Source organism: Anoplophora glabripennis, unplaced genomic scaffold, assembly GCF_000390285.2.
Source record: "Anoplophora glabripennis isolate ALB-LARVAE unplaced genomic scaffold, Agla_2.0 scaffold243, whole genome shotgun sequence".
Taxonomy (NCBI): Eukaryota; Metazoa; Arthropoda; class Insecta; order Coleoptera; family Cerambycidae; genus Anoplophora; species Anoplophora glabripennis.
This window is the reverse complement of record NW_019416329.1, coordinates 143414-159768: the sequence shown is the minus strand read 5'-3', so window position 1 is coordinate 159768 and position 16355 is coordinate 143414. Positions and strand designations below refer to the sequence as shown.

General features: G+C 33.1%; 1 protein-coding gene across 1 annotated transcript; it reads left to right on the top strand.

Moving 5' to 3' along the window:
• The first annotated feature begins 10738 nt into the window (after positions 1-10738).
• Positions 10739-15735, top strand: LOC108907997 (protein hairy). The gene is made up of 3 exons (XM_018711887.1): positions 10739-11005; positions 11185-11280; positions 14658-15735. The coding sequence occupies exons 1-3, from the start codon at positions 10874-10876 to the stop codon at positions 15300-15302; spliced, it is 873 nt and encodes a 290-aa protein (XP_018567403.1). The 5' UTR covers positions 10739-10873; the 3' UTR covers positions 15303-15735.
• Positions 15736-16355: the final 620 nt, after the last annotated feature.

Below are 16355 nucleotides of genomic sequence, written 5' to 3'. Positions count from 1 at the left end.
CAAATAACTTATAAAATAAACCTTATCTAAAAAACAAAATGGTTTCATCTCTATGAGAACTTTTTTCTACTTTTTAATAATGTATTGTATCGCAAAGTTGTCGCTAGTTCCGCAAATCGTGGGAAAACCTGAATCGTCACCAGGCGGACCCCGGATTGTGCAAGCCTAAAAATTTCCCGCTAATTGCCTTCCGTAGGTTGAAAAGCGTACGGGCACGATTTTAGATCCGACGCCATTAAATTAGTAGAAGGCAACGAGGCTGGGAATTACTTAACGACTTGCGGCCGCCGTGTCGTCAATTACTTCCCATTCCATAACTGCAATCACCTTTCTAGGTGGTACAAATCAAACAAAACGACAATACACTTCGTGGAGAGCGCGTGGTAGTTTATCCTTATACACCCACACGCAGACTCTCGCTGTAATTCATGGGCGTACGCTAATTTTTGCATGCATAATGTCGGTCTTGAACCTAATTAGTTTTTCAACTCTGTTGTATAATTCGTAAGCAGGAAAGCTATTAAAAAAATGAATATATTACATTCGACGTATTAACGTAACATTAATATTTATTTAATTAGTTTTTATTTGCAAAAATGCGTGGGTTATGAACAGATCTCTGACACTTTGTTGTCTGACTTAGAAACCTCAATGGAATAAAATATCTGAGAACTAAAAGAAATGTATTGTCGAAAAAAAAAAACACACAAACTTGGGGAAACTTTCTCAGTTTTCTAATAGAGTCTATTTAAGAAATGATTACAATTAATTTTATTTCTTTAAACACAACATTCTGTTTCACCAGCTGTGATTGGTGTAATTTGTCACGAGATTCTATTCAACCATCACCAGATCGCATTATCTCGAGTGTATACGTAACGGTTTCTTATTTTTCCTTATAAACGAATAAAATTACGGAATTACGGAATTTTCATCATCAATACCAGCCCTGGAATGTTGGTTGCCTAAGCTTGGCGATTCCGTGGCTTGTAAACATTTATGAAGACACTTTATGAAAGTACCTATTATATAATATAATTAATTATGTTTGGCATTATTTAGATACTTTATTTACAATGTATTTTTTAATATACTAAAAAGTAGAAATAATTTAAATAAACAAAAGTTTACTTGATTGTTTGAAATAAGAAAGGAAAAGTGTGTTCAAGTTAACATCCTTAAACATGTGTTTTGGAATATGTGTATGCTAAACCTTTAAAAATAGACAGAGATAAATAGAAAAAAGGCAAGTGAACATTTACATGTATTTCGTTTTCATTCTTTCTTAGGAAATATTATATCTTTATATCACTAGTAAACAGGGACGGTTAAAACTGGGAGAATTGTCCTATTTTTTGTGTAGTACTTGTATGTATGTATGTATGTATGTATGTATGTCGGAGGGTGGTGGAATTGTTCTTCCACCGCGGCACTTAGGCCTTATTAGGCTCCTTGTACACCCTACTTCATTACTCGAGTACTTTTCTTCAAACCATCCTATTTACTACACGGGTGGCTTGGTGGCAAAGTCTCGTACAGTTTATGTATAATAGCATGGTCTTGAGTTACAGAGATTTTCTTTGCTCTGTCCTCATTACCATTTATCGGGGACCACATGCATGCGGCAAATGTTGGGCGACCCAGGTCTCTGGTAGGCTGCCAGAGCCACGTCCCCGAGTCTGCCTTAGGTCACCCATCCAAATTCCGGCCTGCGTCCGTGATGCTTTTCTCGGCAGATCGAAATCTGCCGGCCAAGATACCCGGCTAGGCGGTCCCCTTTGTATAGTACTTTTTCAAGTATTTAAGTCCAGAATCAAAAAATTTTTTCTTACATGAAACTAATCGTTTTCTAGTACACACGATTTGAACTTTGTTAGTGATATAATGGGAAAACTTGATTATATTGTTTTTTATAAAACATTGATTGAATACAAAAACGTGTTTGTGTAAAATTGTAATACCCTGTCACTCCAAGAAAGAAAACGAAAAATTTTGCCTAATGTATTCAATTTTATCACCTTCAGACTGATTCATAGTCGTCATTCTGTCTTATGAATAATAAAGGTCTGTTTTCATTATTTTCTCTAGGCATTTTACATACATTCAATAATTTCAAGAATTTCAACTTGAGCGTACTGTATCTCGTAAGGTAAACATTTCCCAATTCACGTTAATAGGGCTTTTTTTCTTATTTTGAAGGTAAAGTTTAGGTCGCGTAATTTAGGACACCCTGTGTACAAATAAAATTTTTCAGTAAATACCTGAAATAAAGGGTTGTTTTTGGAAACGCATCCTCATCTAACAGAAAATGTTTCACACTGAAAAAGTAGAATTCTTCTCGGTTTCATTTAAAACTAGTAAATATATTCCTAGCAAATATTTCGATAACTTTATCTCGCTTGAAAAATTATGAAAAGTCAAATGAAACTTTTTTCTTTACTAATTGTCATAATTTTGAACTTTCGAAGGTAGCTTTTGAATTAAATATTAAGGAACAATGAAATATATTTACGGGTACTACGAGTATTCAGAACATACTTCCGCACCACCCAGTTTCTTTCAGTATAGTCAGATAAAGACATATGTCATCACAACTCAAATAAATGTCAGGCACGTCAATTTAATTCGTGAAAAAATGAACGGCGATTCTGATATTGAAAATATGCCAATAAAAATATAGAACGGGAAAGTATTAATAGTGATGATGATATGGAAAACATTCCATCCGACATTAGAGAAAAAAAACTGTTCTGTACACAGCAGAATAATTATAGTGCAAAATTTCTGTAGAAATGTGCGCGAAATAGATATTTTCTCACAAAACTTAAACCAATGCGAGAAAGTAAGTGACATAAACGTACGCATAAACTTTTGTGACAAAGCGTTAATTTCAATTACCCGTAATTCTCATAGTAGCCGAGCGTATGACACATGTTTTCACAGCTCACAAAATATGAACAGTAGTTATTTTGATATCCAAAATACTGCAGTCTAAAAAAAATGCTTTATACAGTAATTAAGTAAGTAGTATGACTTTGTATACTTGAAAAACTGTGACCATAGAAAAATTACACTGTGTAATTTTCTCATTAATTTCAATTGCGGCCCTCGCTTACGGCTCTGAGCGCAACTTTTTCAAACTCGTAAGAAATTAGTACTTTTTTTCCTGCAATAAACTATTGTATCATAGAACAGGCACATAAAATATTCAATTTCCGCCACTGTAGGTACTGAAATTATTCAATTCATTATTATCAAAAATATTCTGTCGATTTTGAAAAATCGACGGAATCGAAAAATGTACATAATTTTAAAATATACATAGTTAAAAGTTGATTACCTACCTACATTCTTTAGGTAATTAGATATATTTTTCCGCATTTTCACTCATAATATACTATTTTACTAAATTCAAAATCGTTTATTAAAGTGACACTTTATCGCATGAAAATGTTACTTTACTATATACAATAGTAATATTACTATTAATGACAAACAGTGTGATAGAAAATTGTTTATTTAAATATTGGAAACATTGTTATATATATTAAAAGTACAATTATTATTCAAATTTGAAAAGTTAACAACACAAAATTTATTCAATTCTACTAGTTCTTCCTGAAAACTATTGTGATTCTCTATCTGAATGATCTTGAGGTGCCACTACCTGTAGTTCTTGCTGATGAAATATACTTTTTGAAGTTTTCAACTTATCGACGATTCTTTCCTCGATATACCCTTCAGCCATATTAGTTGACTTCCATCCTCCATGTCTTTTAAGTGTTTGAATATCAACTCCACTGTCAGCGAGGAAGGTAGCAGGTGTCCTCCTCAAGCAATGGCCAGTGTAACTGGATTCATATGGGAGTTTTAAGTATTCTGCAACTCTTTGGGGAATTTATGCAAAACTGTTTATGTTAACTGGTTGTATTGTGCACTTACCGTGATTATAATGAATGAAAAATCTATTGTGTTTTACTTGTATGGGTCTCAATTGTAAATACTTATGATAATTTTCATATCCGTTGCACTATGATCCTACAGTAAATACACGTTTTTTTTTGGGGGGTTTGGTATCATGTAAATTTATAACCAAAATTTTTCCCGCGTCTTCTATATTTTAACATTTAAACTGCTCAATTCTGCACACAGACGTGCCCTATTTAAACTAAATATTAGTACCACTTTCATTGTCTGGGGCCTCTTTTAAAAATATAGTAACATTTTCCACAGTCAAAACTTTTGATTTCTTTGCTTCGTGTGTATAACTTTGGCGTTTTAAAAAGGCAAGTAGCTTTTTATATTGTGATATATCCATATTTTCGTTTAATTGTATGGTACTCTTCAACATGGAATATGTAGATCATAAACTGAATGCCTTAAGGATTTTGACTAAAATAACGAGACATTGTATGAATAACACTAAAATATGTATTAAAAATAGCTTATCTTCTCAAAAAATACGCTAGCATTACACTTTCATCAGTTCTTAGTGCTTTTTTTGCCATCCTCACGCTTAGAAAAATATTTCATATAACTTCTCGTATTTTCCCTTGGATTTTAAAGAAAGTAAGCTCGAAGATGCTTCTCGAGCGGCATTTAAAATCTCTTCAGAACAATTTCGTAAATTGTTTTCAGTAGCAAGACTCATTTTTATAATTAATATTGTAACGAATTGGAAAGGTACACAAAGAATCACGAATGAAAAATTACCTGACCGAACTTTGAATCGTATATAAAAATTAACTATCATTATAGCAACAACAAAATAGTATAAAATTGTTAATATAAAGATTCTGAATATAAAACTAGTAATAATTAAGGATATCACATAGTATAAAATTAATAATTTTAATTTAATTCACAAGTACAAAATAAATTTTTCAAAAAAAATCATGACATCGACACTTGTTAATACTCAGTACATTGAGAAAACGGAATTTAAACCTAGAGTGACGTATATAAAAAAAACTCAAAATCTATAGATGAATCTGATATACATATCCTGGGAAGACGAGTAACTGCATAGAAGATATCTCAATTCAACTTAAGTCATAGTATGAAATTTTTAACAATTGTCAAATTAGACTATAATTTTCAAAAATGTCAAAACTAAAGTTGGCTTTACAAGTACCTGGAGATGACCTATAAAAAACATAAAATAAGGAATATTTTAATATAGTTATAGAATGGTATGTTAAAATAAAAGGAAATTTGTAAAAAATATATTAGTTATAAGGAGTGCAGTGAAAAAGTATTGTTAAAAAAGGACAGCCAAGGACTGAAAATTCTGTGAAGGGACCTTAAGCAAAAATAGGATCAGAATAATCCAGAAAGGATGAAAAACAAAAGTTTATTGATTGATTACGGCTTGGGTTTTTGGAGAATACAGAGTAGAGAGGCAGCTCCAAGAAATTTTTAATTTATTCAAGAAAGAAATACCCAAGTAAGAAAATTAAACTTACCAGAAAAGTTAAAAGTTTGTTTGTTCTCGAAGCCACAAGAAAGAAATTTGCCATCAAGAGAATTTACCAGTTGTAAGCAGTCCATAGAGTTTTCCAGTGGCCCCATAAATGGTATGCAGGACATCTACGTAGTTTCCAACAAGGAAAAATTCAAGTTAGCAAATACCAGTTACCTAAAATAAAAATAAAGTGCACTATAAACAAAACATATAGCTATAACCTATAAATAATACTTTTCTATCGCATCAAACCTTAGAAAAAGAATGCAGAATAGACTATAGAACTTACCTGAAAAAAAATAAATACAAGCCAAATAATCATATTTCTAAAAACTTCACAAATTCCACGAGCTCGAACCAATTTATCAATAGGGACAGCCATGTTTAATTAGAGTTGAATTTTCTGTCAGTAAATAATAAATTATGACAAAGAGACGTATTCAAAATTGAATAGTTTAAATTAATTGCTAATAAAGTAAAATTTTTCTTGAATTAAAAACAATCCTTGTATTGTATTTAATTGTATTAGAGTAGAAAAGACAACAAAATTAATAAAATATTGATTATTATTATTAAGGAAGATATTCACAATTTGAGTTACAAGTTGCAAGTTTTAAGTCAACCCACAAAATTTTTGGAATAAAGTTTGTATTAAAGTTTAATCTCAATTTTTTTTGGTGTGTTGCATTGTACTTGTTTGTGTATTAAAATTAATAGAACCGACTCCTGAGATCACTAATAATAAAACAAGCATCTAACATCAGCTGGCAAGGGAAAAGGTAAAGTACTTGGTGAGACAAAGGAAGGTTTGTATTTAACAATCAGCGGCTAACCAACAAAAAAAATATTTATACAAACAAAACAAAGAACACAACACACAACACAGACAAACACAACATTGGCTAAAATTAATATTTCACAACAATTTATAACTTAGAATCAATTTAAATCACAAAAATGAAACTTAACTGTTATTATATAAATAAACTATGAAATATTTTAAATTTCTAATTTTATAATGCTTTTATATCTATCACTATTTGCTCATAATTACTTACTAACACAAAATGGGAAAAATAGAAACAAATCTCGAAAGAAAAACAGTTTTACTAAACTTAAATAGTTTTTAAGTTCCTTACTCGCTTGATTTTCTGAGCTTCTTGTAATATTACGTAAAGTTTTAGAACTTTCTGACTTTTACAATTAAACCCTGTTATTTTAGAATGTTTTCGCATGTCATATCATAATATATGTACTCCGATATTGAACGGGCAAATTAAAATATATAAAGACGTTATTACCCAGTCGAACGCTAGCCGCGCGCCCATGGCGGATGCAGTCGTGATTCACCTCGTCCCGAGAACCGCTCCGCGCGCCGCATGCCTCGCGACCTCGCCATGTCGAGATAAGCGACAGGGCCGCGGCAGCGAGTCGCGGACGTACATCCATGAATCAGCATTTATCCCGGGAGGACGTGGAGAGGGCACTCAGGCACGCGGTCGGCACTTTGAGCGAGCAGCGGACGGCAGCCACCCGCGGTCATAGGCGGGGCTTTCCCACGAGCGCGAGCGTGACGCACACGGGCACGTGTGGCCGCCGCCGCTCCGCTCTCTCTCGCCGCCAGACACACGGTCACACCACCCACCTGTATTACAGACACACAGGTACGAGTACGCAGCGGAGGAGAACGTGGAACGGTGGTTATTTTGCCGCTGCGAGCCGCATACCACGGCGGGACAGGACCGGACTTGGGCGGGGAATGTCGATCGATTCCTCTCCGAGCGGGGAGTTTCATTATAACATTTTTAACTTTATAAACTGGTATTAAGTAATCACTACACTTACCTATTATTTAACTATGATAACTGTATCAGTAATTGCCATGATCAAAAAGCCTCACCTCACAAGACAGTTTTAATTTGCTACTACTCGAATTTTTGCGTATCGCTACTGGCTATTAAAAAGTACGTAATGAGATAGATTCACTCTTTGTATTGTTCCTTCGTAAGAAGGTTGTGTTAAATAGTTTTGCATTATTGCTGTAGAAAATACAATTTGTTGATATCCTTTATGTAGATGTAATTTTTCAGATAAGTTAAGTTATACATATAATATGTGCATTTGTATACAGGGTGTAAGAAGGTTGATTGCCATTACTTCAGCATGAGATAGAGTAATTATAAATGAACAAAAAAGTTGTATATTACTGGGGCGTAAGATTAACAGTTTTCATAATACAGCGAGTGTTAATATTGGGGAGTTTCATCACAACGTGACAACAGTGCTTAACCAAACGTTACCTAGCTGATGTATATCACGTGTGCACGTGGCAGACGACTTGTCCTATGGAAAAAATGTAAACAACTATTATTGTGAAACATTTAGTAAATTTCATGACAATTGTTTTCCAGTTTTTAAATAAATAAAATAAAATGTATCGATTTTGTAGTACGACGATACCTAGTGTTGTGCTTAAATTTTAGCTTAAACAGGAACTTAACTTTTAATCAAATTATAAATTTCAAAAATTTGTAAATAAAGTACCCAACGATTCACGTCATCAAAATAATCATTCGTATTAAAAATAATTTAGATACTTACCAAAAAGCAAGTCAGTAATTTTTAAACCAACAAATATAAAACAAACTACAACACATGCCCAAAATGTACACCACCATTTTTTCACCTTCGAATCGAATATTCGCTGGAAAACACTTAAAAAAGGAAATAGTGGTACGCAAAAAACACTCCGATACGGTCGAATTCCAGATACCAACTGAATTGTGTATTGGTGGACATTTTTATTTTGTACTTTATCATGACATTGGTTTCAAATATGTTGGATAATACTATTTACTATTACCATTACCATACCAAGGAAGAGTTTGTTTAAAAATACTCAGGGAAAATTAAAATAATTAAAATTTTGATAGAACAAAAAACCCATTGACGTTTTCTATTCAAATTTTCACTGTTACACAATTCACATTTTACAATTTTTTAATCATCATTATCTGATCACCAGTGATGGCCATTATAGAAAAAGAAAAAAGCAGCTATTGTCCTTCATGTTCATGAGATTTTGGAGCTTCGGAAAACAGAATACCATTGCGGCTTAATTTTTGTCTTGATACGAATTTTTTCTTGTATCAATTACTACCACTATTTTTAAACAGAAATACCACCTTAAAGAGATATTGGAGAATAACTTTACTTTCAATAAAATTTCAGCAAATAATACAAAAAAAACACATTAACTGTTTTAACAATATAGTTCAGAACCTAGAAACTCTAGCAGCTTCTAAAAGAAGCATGCTACTTTATTATTGGCGTTAAATATATCTTATAATAGAGACCACATATAGATGGCGACATGAAATTTTTAAATTAATAATTTTATTCTAGAAATTATAAATACGTATTTTATTAAATGAAGTGTAGATGTATATAATTATATACACACAAAATAGTAGAAGGGTGGGCTTTTTAGTCTCAGTTTTTTTTTTGTTAGAAAGGAAATGAACAGATTAATTTCGATAAATTGCTTTAATATTATCGTTCACGTAGCAATTTACTTAATTCCCAAGATGATGATTTCGGTAATCTTAGTAATTTTATGATTATTGAAGATAATCTTTATAACAGGTTATACTTTTAACCTGTGTTTATGACATTTTTTATTAAAAATAACTAGATGTAAGGAAATTTCATGTGTAATTTGCAAGTTTATCTGATAATTAAATATTCCTTTGTAACACCTGCACATTTCTTTATTATTTTTGTTATACAGTTTTTTTAGTATTAGCTCTTCTATTTTTTCATCGCCATCCTAGATATGGCAAAAACGCAAGTTCCTTTATGAAGATTTTAAATTATAGTGAAATAATAAATTTAACATGACGATATGTTTTTTCTTTGATATTTACAATTTCGAAAAATGAAAATTGGTTTTCACAAGGAATTCATTATTTCAATTAAAAATAAACAATTGGGTTTCTCATGTAATTTATATATCTGAATTACGACGCTCAATTTTTCTGATAAAAAAAATGAAATTGTCGTTAAAAATGAGTGAATATTTTATATTTTACTTTTCCTATATATTCAAAGGCAGCAAAGTTACAGTGGAACCTAATATTTTTGCTAAATATATTATCAGTTCCTAGATAAATATTTTCCTAATTTATAGAGTTGTTCTTATTTAAATTCATTTTACTTGTATCAACTTGAACTATCAAATTGATCAAGTTTCATTATAAAATTGGTTAAGACTTGGCCAACAGATCAATTAATTGGACTGTGAATATGTATGAAATAAACAGTATCAATCAATGTTCAAAAGACTAACTCTGAAAAGGAATTTCAGTTAAGTTAGAATATTTAAACGTATATCCAATAATATAGATTGTAGAGTAACATAATCTGAAAAAAATCCGTAACATCTATACACATCTGAGCATGAACAAATACGAGACAAGGCAAAAACTAAGCAAAAACAATGATGCACCTCGACAAAATAACTACATTTGTGTATTTGTGTTGTTTTTGTTCGGTTTTTGCCTTGTAGCATGCCCCTCGTGTTCAGATATGTATCCGGCTTAACCATCTTATAGCATTCATAAAAGAAAACATATTTTAATTGCTTCAATTTTCTTTTTTTTATATAAAATAAATATCAAAATAAATGTCATAAATTCGGCAACTTTTATTTCTTCTTTCAATATTTCAAGAATCAGTACTTTATGTTTCATTTTTTTGTTCATTCTATAACGCATACACCTTTAAAGGTGTCTATTTTTTAACACTTCTATGAGATTGCTATAATTTTATTATTATTTAACTAGATGTGGACTGAATTGTCTATTAGTAGAGATCTCAAAAACGAATATAATAATATTAGAATTAAAATATGTTTTAATTAAATAAGGGAATATGCACTGTTTGTCTCTCAGCCTCAGTGTTGAATCAGCGTTTATTAGCAACCAACTACGCCTTCAGTCTTCAGTAAATCCGACCCACAACCGCTGCTATAACTCCTTTGGCACTTAAAATCAACAAGTGCATAGATATGGTTGGCCGCAATAATCTTTCGGTATTTAGTATGCCGAAGGATCAACAGGTAGCTAAAATAATTACAGCCACTATCTATTAAATCCTGCTCTGTCCGTTGCCCGAGGATAGCCGAACGAGCCTGGGAACGCGCCGAAACCTTCATCTCATACAATAAAACCCCCACCACCGCCAGGATGCTGGATCCAGTGCGTTTGAGGATCTGATCTGGCATAGCTTCGCCAAACCTCTTGCGGGTAGGCAACGAGTGCGTCAAGCGGGCTAGTACAGACGTCGTACTGTAGTTACTTTACATTCAGTGACAGTGAAATTGACTTATTTGTGATTGCTCGTGCTAAGATGGTTACTACCACGGGATCAACTACTACGACCATGATCCAAGCCAACAGTATATCTCCAACCCCAAATCCGGTGCAAGCGAGTGCAGTCGACACTGCTTCATCCACGAGAAGAGTTAGTGATAATAGAAGGGTAAGTGCATGTCTATAAACTTTGCTGTTGAATAGATTTGACATTTGAGCACAGTAGTCTCGAGCTAATTATAAAACAAAGACCACTCGTCCTGGCCTGATGCCAGTGATGGCACGTGCCCAAGTGTTAAGCAATCTTTTTCTCACGGTTACGTTTGCTGATTTCCTTTCTCTTTGCAGAGCAATAAGCCTATTATGGAAAAGAGGCGTAGGGCTAGAATCAACAATTGCTTGAATGAATTGAAAACTCTAATCCTAGACGCGATGAAAAAAGACGTAAGTACCAACTTTTTTTGTCTGTGTTTAAAGTAAAATAGGTTGTTTACTAAACTACCAGACCGTAATTTTCCAACGCTTTTAAAGTCAGTTGGGGAGTTTAATATTTTTTCTGTAAAAGATTGTAGATTAAACAAATGCGTAAGTTAAATACGTAAGCAATTCGAAACATACGTAAAATTTATTACTGTATTCTAGGTTCTATTGCTAAAACATTTTCGAAGAAAGCTTCCTCTGTTCTATTTTTATCTATTCTAGAAAGTTGTTTCATTTTGCTCGAATGTACAGTATGTCCTACTATTGTATCCTGAAGAGGAAAAATATTTTTTTTGTAAATTTATGAAAAATTTTTATTAAAATTCCTGCTTGCCTTAGAAAAATTATGACATTTTGGTTTTATATATAGGATGCTATATTATTTGAAATATCGAATAGTGTTACTAGGATATATTATTAGAAAATTCAAGAACGTCGTAAATGTGTTTCAACTAATATATTATAAAAAAATTATCTCATTTCACATCAGTAAAATACATTGCACACGCTTAAGTTTCCCATAATTAAACCAGAAACTGATTTTTAAATGATAATTAATTAATATCCATTGAATTCAGATCGGGATTTCTGGGAGGTCGTACAATTTTATTATTCTGTTATTGAAACATGGATGTATTGTTGGAGTAACTTTGGAATCCTTCTTCAAGAGTTGTAAGTAAGCTACCTAAGTAATATTAAATAGGGTATTTTTTGTTTACAAAACAATCGAATCTTTATATTTTCAATGTTCTGCTTCTACAGCAATTACGTGATATTTCTCAATTTTATAAAAGATTGGGATACATTGCCTGAAGCCACATAAAATTTTTTTCAAAATTTGAACACTGTATATAAATACAAGAAAGTAGTAACATTTCTCAGGATTTGAAAATAAACAAGTATTTTTATAATGCATTACGTTTTGTCATAAATTTACAAATAAAGAAGCTATTCCCCTTTAGGACAAAATCGTGGAACACACCGTATATACAATGTGTTTCCCTGTTATTCCGCACTGCATATACAGTTTATTTTTAGTTACAAAAGAAATTAAATTCAAACAAACCCAGAATTTCATTTGAGAATTTACAGAACAAAATAAATCGACTATTTTTTTAAATAGTTTACATTTTTACATGGCTGGCTAGATCTACCTGCAAAATAATGCAGGGATATGGCCAAGTCGCCAAAAAACGATATAATATATATATATAACTATTAGATGTTATTCATACAGATTAGAAAGGATAGAAAGAAGAATACATTTTAATCTTTATAAAGGCTACCGTTTTCCGCGACTGGGTGTTTAACTGGGACAATTATTATTTTAAAAACAGACTGTAGTATAACGGCACAACAGCGTAGTGGTGGTGGGTGACAAGAGTGGGGAAACTGGTAGGATGCGCAGGAGTATGTCCTATCTTTATCTGTTTACATCTATGGTATTATCATATTACGCTGTACTCTTTTATCATATCTGCTTTACTATAAGAGATAAGTTCATGTAACCTTATAATACTGTAACAGTAAAAGCTGCAGTATCCAAATATGTAAAATATACAGGGTGTTAAAAAAAGAGTGTAAAATATTTAAGGAGGTAATAGTATGAACCAAAATAAGCAGAAAAGTCTCAATAAACATGGGTCCGCAAAGTAACGGTTGCGGAGATATGGAATGTTTTATGTTTTTTAGCCCCTTTTTTTATTTTGCAAAAACGTTGTGTATTTTCTTATAATAGTTGGTTGATGTTTAGTGAAATAAACAGTACGTATTTGACAGTTGTTCTCAGTGCACAAGTTTTCTTTCGCTATGGCTGGTTACTCTAACGCAGAATTAACAGACATGCATTTCATGTATGGTCGTGCTAATGGGAACGCCACCGAAGCGCGACGTCTTTATGTTGACGCTTATCCAAATCGCCAGATTCCTTCACAACGCATGTTTGGAAGAATTCACCAAAGATTGCGTGATACCGGTTCCTTGAGCAAACAGTGCCATTTATCCGGAAGACCAAGGTCGGTATCCACTCCTAGAGCAGAAGAAGAAATTCTAGCACTGGTAGAGCAGAATCCAGGTACGAGTGTGCGGAGAATATCAGCCGAGGTAGGAATTAGTGGTCCTCTTGTTTGGAGAATCCTTCACGAGCAACTGCTTTATCCATACCATGTGCAACGAGTACAGGCCTTAAATCCAATAAATGATCATCAAGCACGTTTGGTTTTTTGCCGCTGGTTTCTACGTCATGATGCTGAAGACCCTCGTTTTCTTGCAAACATTCTTTTTACTGATGAGGCCGGGTTCACAAGAAATGGAGTGTTTAATTTTCACAATACGCATATTTGGGCCGACGAAAATCCTCATGCTCTAATAGAATCTGGACATCAGGCACGTTTTTCATTAAACATTTGGATGGGTATTGTAGGTGACAGGTTTCTAGGTCCTGTTGTTTTACCAAACCGATTAACAGGCGCTGCTTACCTCAACTTTCTGCAGAACACACTGTATGAGTTTTTGGAAGACATTCCTTTGAATCAGAGGCAACAAATGTGGTTCCAGCATGATGGTGCTCCAGCTCATTTTTCCATGGCCGTTAGAGAGCATTTACACCAAACTTTTCCACATAGATGGGTAGGAAGGGCCGGACCTGTTTTATGGCCTCCAAGATCGCCTGATCTGAACCCTCTAGATTTCTTTGTTTGGGGATATTTGAAGACATTAGTGTATGGTACTCCTGTAAATAGCCTGGAAGAGCTGCAGCTACGGATTAATCAAAAGTGTCAAGAAATCCAAACCAAGGAGGGTGTTTTCGAAAGAGTTCGAATATCGTTGAGACGAAGATGTCGTGCCTGCTTGGAAATGGACGGAGGGCACTTTGAACATCTTCTGTAACTTTGTTTTTTGTTTGTTAAAAGCTTCCTTTGTCGGTTTATTCCTAATAAAACAAAATGTTTGAAAAACGAATAGTGGTCCATATCTCCGCAACCGTTACTTTGCCGACCCATGTTTATTAAGACTTTTCTGCTTATTTTGGTTCATACTATTACCTCCTGAAATATTTTACACTCTTTTTTTAACACCCAGTATATGACAAAATTAATATTTTTAGTTTTAAATACTATTTGTTTAATATTATGTAATAGATTAGTATTTTTTCTGTATTAATGCTTTTAATTAATATATTATATTTAATGTAAATATGCGAATACAAATAGTACCTATCAGCGTTGCCTTTTTAATAAATTACACTATATGTATATTTCTTTATTTGATTTTTTTTTCATTTAAATGAAATGCGATGAAATATAAGATTTTTGCTGACTCCTGTTTTTAATTTTTTTCAGCCGGCCAGGCATTCTAAGCTGGAGAAAGCTGACATCCTAGAAATGACCGTCAAACACCTACAAAACCTTCAACGGCAACAAGTGGCTATGTCAGCAGCCGCAGATCCGAACGTGATCAACAAATTCCGAGCCGGTTTCAGCGAGTGCGCCACCGAAGTTGGTAGATTTCCCGGCTTGGACCCCATCGTCAAACGGCGCCTTCTTCAACACCTAGCCAACTGCCTCAACCAAGGTTCGAAACCGCAGGAAGTTCCTCAAGTCCAAGTCCACATTTTGCCCAACACTCAGAAATCCGTCGAACAACAAGTACCCCAGAGCAGTGGCATCATTTTAAGCAATGGAAATGGCACAGGGGTCCAGTTGGTACCGACGAGACTGCCAAACGGCGACATCGCTCTGGTTTTACCCACTTCTGCAGCTCAGCAACAGCAGCCTGTTAACATGAGTTCAGCGGTTCCATTATTAGTTCCTATTGTCCCGGAAAGGACGGCGTCGACAGCTTCTGCGACGAGTTCTTCTTCCAACTACTCTCCAAGTCATAGTCCCGAGCCTATGGACACTATGTATAGCCAACCGAAACCTTTGTCGTTAGTCGTAAGGAAACCTGTTGAACCGATGGAGGACAAGCCGTGGAGGCCTTGGTAAAATAATCTGGAGATAGATTTGTGATCAGTTCGTAATAAAAATTGTGATATCTACTACTTATAAAGTCTAGAAATTATAAGAAATATGTTCAGTATTAGTTAAGCCTACTTTATTATTAAGAGTATGTTTTACAAAAGCATGTCAGCCATATCCTTACAGGCGCTTGGCGGAAATCCAAGCAATAGTTCTGTATTATTTATTAGAGTTGATTGTGATTTGTAAAATGTTGTATATATGTTTTTAGAGTTGATTATTGTGTATATAGTATGTTATTTACGATTAGTCTAATGTGCCTTATAAACAGCAAGATCTTTGACGTCTTCCAATAATGTTGGTATATATTATATATAATTTATATTATGTTTATATTTAAATGGTATATTGCGGTGCTCCCTACATTCAATATAAACCTAATAAAACAGATTATTAGTTTTACAATTGTTTTTTTCCAAACCCCTTCACACCTATTAGCAATAAATATTCAAATTAGTTCTAAAAAAACCTTATATTTTATTTTATCAGGTAGCGTTCCTTCTCACACGGAAATAATAAATGTTAACAGAAAAAAGTTTAAAATAAACGTTAAACTTTTATGACATTTTGAAACCACAGTGTCAACAACATAATAGATCGATTAATTGTTTTTGTGTATGAAAAGAAAATATTTGCCCTCTACTAAATTTATTTTAAAGATCAACAGCTTTCACGAATTTTTTCAAATTTTTATTTCAATCCCTCAACAAGTTTGAGCATTTGCATATTTTGGGTAAAAAATTTTCAAATACCTGTAACTTGGCGAAAACTAAAGATATAAACTTTTTTTCATTTTGTTCGGTTTGAGATGTAGTTTTATAAAAAAAAAATATAAAAATAGTTTTTTTTAATTTTCAATTCAAAAAAATGCTTTTTGAAAAAGAGGCATTATTTTTTTCTCCGATAAATTCCCAAAAAAATCGTCTTTCAATATGCAAATTTCTGGGACAGGTTCTAGAGTGGGATCTTTTTTTATTCTATTATTTTTCGAATGAAAAATAATTTTTGTATTTTAATTTT

What these genes read in the sequence shown, in the direction of transcription:
- LOC108907997 (XM_018711887.1), top strand. Translation starts at nt 10,874, where the DNA reads ATGGTTACTACCACGGGATCAACTACTACGACCATGATCCAAGCCAAC. An exon ending in GAGTTAGTGATAATAGAAGG is followed by an intron (nt 11,006 to 11,184) that starts GTAAGTGCATGT and finishes TTCTCTTTGCAG; the next exon opens with AGCAATAAGCCTATTATGGA. An exon ending in TAGACGCGATGAAAAAAGAC is followed by an intron (nt 11,281 to 14,657) that starts GTAAGTACCAAC and finishes AATTTTTTTCAG; the next exon opens with CCGGCCAGGCATTCTAAGCT.